The following is a 6,000-nucleotide window of genomic DNA, read 5'->3' as shown; positions in this document are numbered from 1 at the left end:
AGCCCTGGTGGTCTGTGTGGTGGATGGGTGGCCACTTCCAGCATCAGGAACGTACCTGGTTTTATAGTAGCTGTTGCTCTAGGGTCGATCCCCAAAGAGGTTGGTTTGCCCCACTGATACCAGCCACTGCCTCCTCACTCTGGGTTGGCCAGTTTGGGCAGGGTGTTCTGGTTTGGACCTTGTATGGGGGAGGTAACTAGGGATGGGTGATGAAGCTGCTCCTCTTTTAGATTTCCCTGTACAAAGCCAGGCAGTGTGTTTTTTCAATTTTTTTAAAAAAGTCAGCCCTTATATAAATGTAAGAATGCACAAAAATAAAAAGCGGGATACTGTGAAGCCACTGATTATTGATGACAGCATCCTTGCTTGAAAATCCTGACTATTTAAGGCACTTGAGGGAAAAAACCTGACTCGAAAACTGTAAAAATGCAGGAGGGCAGACAAACTCAAATTGATTCCAATGCTCGTGGACTGACTGCTAAAAAAACCAGGAACAAGTTGATCATATGGAAAAGCCCAGTTTGATGTAGTGGTTAAGAGCGCGGGCCTCTAATCTGGAGAACAGGGTTTGATTCCCCACTCCTCCACTTGAAGCCAGCGGGGTGACCTTGGGTCAGTCACGGCTTCTAGCTCTCTCAGCCCCACCCAACTCACAAGGTGTTTTGTTGTGGGGATAACATACTTTGAGTGGGTGTTAAATCATCCTGAAGGGCAGTATATAAATCGGTGGTTATTATTAAATATCATGGACTGGTGAGTAATAGCAGTAACTTTTTTCCTCTGGGTGTAATTTCCTCTATAATGTGAGAAGATAATACACATCTCCTGAGACTGTTTCCATCTTTTGGGGTGAGTTAAATAAATAAATTACACTATTGGAGGACTCACAAATCAGCTATATCTCTTTGGTGTTTTTCTCTAGTTTGTTTCCAGTAGCACTACCAGGACTGTTTTGCTTTCCTTACTTAAGGAGTTCAATATTTTCTTCTTTTCATGCTTTGATTTAAAACCACTGACATTAAGAGATAAAATGTTGTTAGCTTTCATTTCAAAGATAAGTACAGTTGTGTGATTTAAGAGGTTAGATTATTTCTTAATCAGCCTTGGTAAAAAATACAACAGATGACAATTTCTCTTCCTTGGGGTTTCTATCATATCCACTAATTTAATAATTTCACTCTAGAACAATTAAGGTTACAAAAAATCAGTGGCAACCGAAACGTCCCTTTCCATCACAACTCCCAGTACATAATGAGCTAAGGGTGAGGAGAAATATCCCTTGAAACTAAAAAAAAAATTAAAATGAGAAAAAGAACTAAACAAGATCAAATGTCTGTCTACAGCACCTGGGTGCAATCCCTGCAAGATGGCAGAAAGGTCCAGCTGTGCGCTCTGCAGATAAAAAGATAAAACTCTGATGTCAGAGGCTCAAGCCAAAGTTGAGACTTCTATTTGGCTCAAGTTTACAGTCCTTCATTTGTTCTTGATTTTGATGCTCTTACCACAAGATTCTTCCGAGATCTCTGCGGGGGCGGGGGGGGGGGGTGTCTTCTTTTCCAGATTTTACTTTTTTAAAGGGGGGGGGGTCTGCTGTGAGAATGTTGATAGATTCAGCAGCAGCTCTTGCCTCTCAGTAGGGGCCATAGATTTTAGCAACTCTTCTTCATGTGTCACCAGAAACTGAGAGTGAAAACCCTACTTACTTAAGAGGTTGTCATTTGCCATCTATGATTCTTTATTCTCTAATGCATAAACCTAGCAATGTAATCATTGTTTAGATCCCTGAATGACTTTTTCTGCTGCAGGAGGTACTCCATTCTCTAGTGGCATCAACTGACCTCACCAATAAGCTAAGAAATCCCCTGGATCTGAGCCCTCTACCTTCTCCACTGACAACAGTGAGATTATTTCAGATTTTCCCAGACCCTCTGCTTTAACTCTTAACTCACTTGTCAGTTTGCACCATCTATTGTAGGATAAGATCTAGTTCCATGGCTGTGTCAGCTATAATAGCAGTTTCCTTAAGTGAAGCACTTCTATCATTCAGAGAGCAATTCTAAGCATGTCTACTCAGAATCCTATTCAAACTTATTCACTGGGACTTACAGCAAAGTATTCTTAGGATGGCTGCTTATGAATGAGAGGAGGGACATCAGTTCTGAAGTGCCACTTACTTGATTTTTTCAGTCTTTGCATTTTTGGGTACCCTATTTTCAAACTGACAGTTTTTGTTGGTCTGCAAGTCAGTTTGCACCACCTCACTCTAGAGCTTTTCAGAGATTCAGCTGGGGAAAAAGGTTCCAGGCTTCCAACTGCTATGGGGATTCCTTGGCCTATGTTATATCCTTCCTGCCTATTAAGTTCCAAGATTTACAATCCTCAACAAAGTGGCCAGGGAATACACACATTGTATGCATCTGTCTCCATCAATTCCCCTGAACAGATGCCCACAGGGTTATTATTTAATTACTTTAAAACTTTTTAAAATTCAAAACACATAAGGTGCAACTATTTTGAGTAGCCAAGCTCAAACTGGAATCTGACCAGGAGTGTTTGCATGACTTTACTCTTGTGCTAAAGCTATAGCTATGAAATGGGATCTGTTTTATTTGGTCAACACTACTATGAAGTTTTTGATAGTTTCTCTAAGAAATAATAAACTAATTTAAGTATTTAAATTTTGAGTTAAGAGATGTTGACCATACATTTTGGGGCTGGTCTCCAAAGCGTCAAGATTTGCAGTTGACGTATAATCTATATATAGCTTACAATTTCTGAACTGTAAAAAGCAAAGAAAGAAGATCACACATTCAGCTCTGTTACCAGTCTAAGAATACCGCTCAGAAAAAAATGAAGTCAGGAATCTTCAGCCTGTCCCCATTTTTTTCTACAATGTAAAGATTTCCTGTGCCCAGAACAGTTGACTTATTGTATTAACCATCCAGCTGCATTGGTCCATGGGAACTGCTGCATACAATTTGGAAGTCCATCACTGAAGCCACATACTTGAAAACACACCTCATTTTTTTCTCCCACATTATAAAGTTCACTGAAGAGATAACAGCTTCCATTCTAGCCAAACATCAAGAGCTGTGTGAGAGTTACGGCTGAACAAAAGATTAAAACCGACATGAATGGGTGTCCGATGCCAACACTGCAGTGCTTAGACTTGATCTACTATCAGGACTTTGAAACAGAGCTAATAATTTACGTCAGGCTCTTTTTTTCCTGCTCAGAAGTAATTTTCATCAGCTCATTTAGAATGGTGAGATCTGTGGGAACTGGTGACAATGCAGCAAGCACCGAATAAGCAAAATGGTAGGAAAGTGTTTTATTGGGGATTTAGGATGGCTACTGAGCAAGCAGGAACAGAACCGAGAAATGAAACAGTGGATTTTAACAGTGGACACTGCTTCTGGAACAATCCACTGAAAATGTCTCTCTTTTACATTTTTTTTTTAAAGTACTCCTCTTGAATATAATTTTTGCTTTGGAATTACAAGTCACTTTCCTGCTTTGAGAGGGAAAAAATAACATTACTGCTAATTATTTATTACTGTTACAAGTTACTGTGTAGCAAATGTTCCCTGCGACACTTATGCACAGCAGTCAGACACAGATAAAAGTCTGTTTTCTTACACAATTTTAAAAACAGAGCCAAAGAGAAATTTGTAGAATTGCTTATGGATTTTATACATTTGAGATCTTGTATCATTTCCCTCACTCTTTTCTTTCTCTTTTCTGTTCTCTGCAGCATCTTTACTCAAGCTGGAGAATATTTCGAAGTAGTTTTCTTTCCTGATTAGAAGGGGTGCCTTGAGTGCTTCCACTATTTTTTCTTTTAAATGGAGAGTGATAGGATAAACATTTTTCTAGCAACGTTTTTACTTTTCTCCATCATGTCTGAAGTATGTTTTGAACAAATGTCCTTTCTATTTTTAATCAGTCTTCTTTTAATGAATTCCAACAGCCATTGTTAGACAGTTAGCTTTAACAAATATATCAATCCATTATTCCTGGACTAGAAAGCTGATGAGGGCAGTTCTGGGAGACAAGAAGGATTTTGTAATAGTACGTCCTTGGAGGTGTTCAGACCCCAGCTTACTCTGGACAACCAGTTCACGAACGACTTCTGCATTTCGGGCTACTTGCTGAGGTACGCAAACTTTACCACAGGGTTTGTTATTGATCTGGAAAAGATGAAGAAAATCAACAGGAAGGATTTAAAAATGGGCCCTCACATTTTCCTCCAGTCCATTTACTCTCATTTTCTAGCATAAAACAAAACGATTCCCAGAAGATACAACTCACTGAGGGGCTCTCCTATTTTTCTACTTGGTGGACTAGTATATTGCTCAGGAAGGACTTCAAAATAAAGAATAAACTCAGCACAACCCATCAGCTTGGCTTGCATTTAGACACTTCTCTTGAATAGGTGATTTATCCAAAGAACATTTAATGTTAACATAATTTCTAAAGATTCAAGTCCAGTAGCACCTTAATTTTCAGAGTATAAGCTTTTGAGAGTAAAAGGTTATCTGATGAAGGGAACTTTGACTCTTGAAAGCCTCTACCCTGAAAAACTTATTGAATTTTAAGGTGCTACTGGACTAAAATCTTGCTATTCTACCGCAGATCAACATGGCTACCCACCTAAAATAATGTCTAAAGACATCATTATGGTAAACAAAGGAAAAAAGGTTATATAGTTCATCAGGGGATGTGACGTGATGACATGAATCACCATTTCTAAGTTTCAGCAGTCATTTCCTGGTCCTCAAGAGTAGTAAGATTCCACCTTCTCATGCTACATGACATCTGGGGAACTTCACTTACTATCCATGTACTTACCAGAACCAATACTTCCACTACATCTGGCTGCTGAAAATATTCTGGGTCCACTGTGGGCCAGGGTTGCTGCAGTACATCCATGTCCCAGTGGTGATGAGTGCAAAGCTTGTTCTGAATGTGAGACAAGCCTGAAACACACAACATTGATGAATGGCTTTTTAACATGTTTTAAAGAGCTTGCTTGCTCAGTTTAAGAAAAACCTATAGTAGTTTGCTTTAGCACAGAGCTGCTTTATCTACTGCAAACCGAACATGCCCCAGATTTTGGGATCACAGCCAAACGGGTAAAGAGAAAAAGATCAAAATTTTTCTTTCAGTAATCCAAATAGTCTAAGGAAGAACAAGAGGAGGCAGTGATGTCAAGATCTGCCCTAAAGCATATTTTCAAAACTAAAAATAGGTAAGAACATTTCCAAAACCTGACAAGTCAGATCTCACCTTGGGTTGGATCACACAAATCTGTTCCACTAGCAAGGGTGCTTCCCTTTAGCAGAAAGAGACCTCCTATTGTAGCATCTTGCAATAGCTGAAAGGTCTTTCTGCCAGAGGAAAGCACCCTTCACCAGAGGAACATACCCGCATGGTCAAACTCATAGACTATAGCAACCTCCTCCTCCTTTGATCTGTACTGAGCTTCTACCCTGTCACTTCTGTCTAGTACTCTACCACCAAAATCATCCATGTATTTTGTTAGTTTGATTCTTTTTTTTTAACTTTTATTTGAAAGTTTACAAGTTTACAAGGAAGATGGGAAAAGAACAATTGTGTCAGGATCAAAAATAGATATAGCAGAATACACTAAGAAGAGAAAGGTAACAATAACAAAAAAACCACAATTTGTATACTTTAGCTGTAAATATGACTATGTAAATATACGCCTTGAATTGGAGAAATAGTGTGTAAGAAGGTGTGTGCTATAAACCTTTAGAAAGTTAGCTTCTTTTTTGACACTGGAGTATAAGTCAGTAAAACCAAATATATCAATGTTGAATAAAATTGTCAATGTGATCTTCCTTTGTTTAGCAAAAGGTCTAGTTAAGTGTCAAAAATGGATTGATGCAGTTGACTGGGGGCCTGTAATTCTTTCTCTGTGATAAACTCATAGAAGGGTAGCCATTTTCCATAAAATAGTGAGCTTTTGATAGATGA

The 6,000-nt window shown here is 38.9% G+C and overlaps 1 protein-coding gene across 1 annotated transcript in view; it reads right to left on the bottom strand.

Annotated features, from left to right (window-relative positions):
- Positions 1-3,325: 3,325 nt before the first annotated feature.
- LARS2 (leucyl-tRNA synthetase 2, mitochondrial) overlaps positions 3,326-6,000 on the bottom strand; it is a 71,849-nt gene continuing 69,174 nt past the window's right edge. Inside the window, exons 20-21 of the mRNA XM_054992144.1 lie at positions 4,852-4,979; positions 3,326-4,190 (exon numbers count right to left, since the gene is read on the bottom strand). Coding sequence (XP_054848119.1) covers positions 4,011-4,190; positions 4,852-4,979 — 308 coding nt within the window. The 3' untranslated portion in view covers positions 3,326-4,010. The remainder of the gene's footprint in view (positions 4,191-4,851; positions 4,980-6,000) is intronic.

This window comes from Eublepharis macularius, chromosome 11, assembly GCF_028583425.1.
Source record: "Eublepharis macularius isolate TG4126 chromosome 11, MPM_Emac_v1.0, whole genome shotgun sequence".
Classification (NCBI taxonomy): domain Eukaryota; kingdom Metazoa; phylum Chordata; class Lepidosauria; order Squamata; family Eublepharidae; genus Eublepharis; species Eublepharis macularius.
Note: the sequence above shows the minus strand (reverse complement) of the source record. Positions and strands in the feature narration are given on the sequence as shown.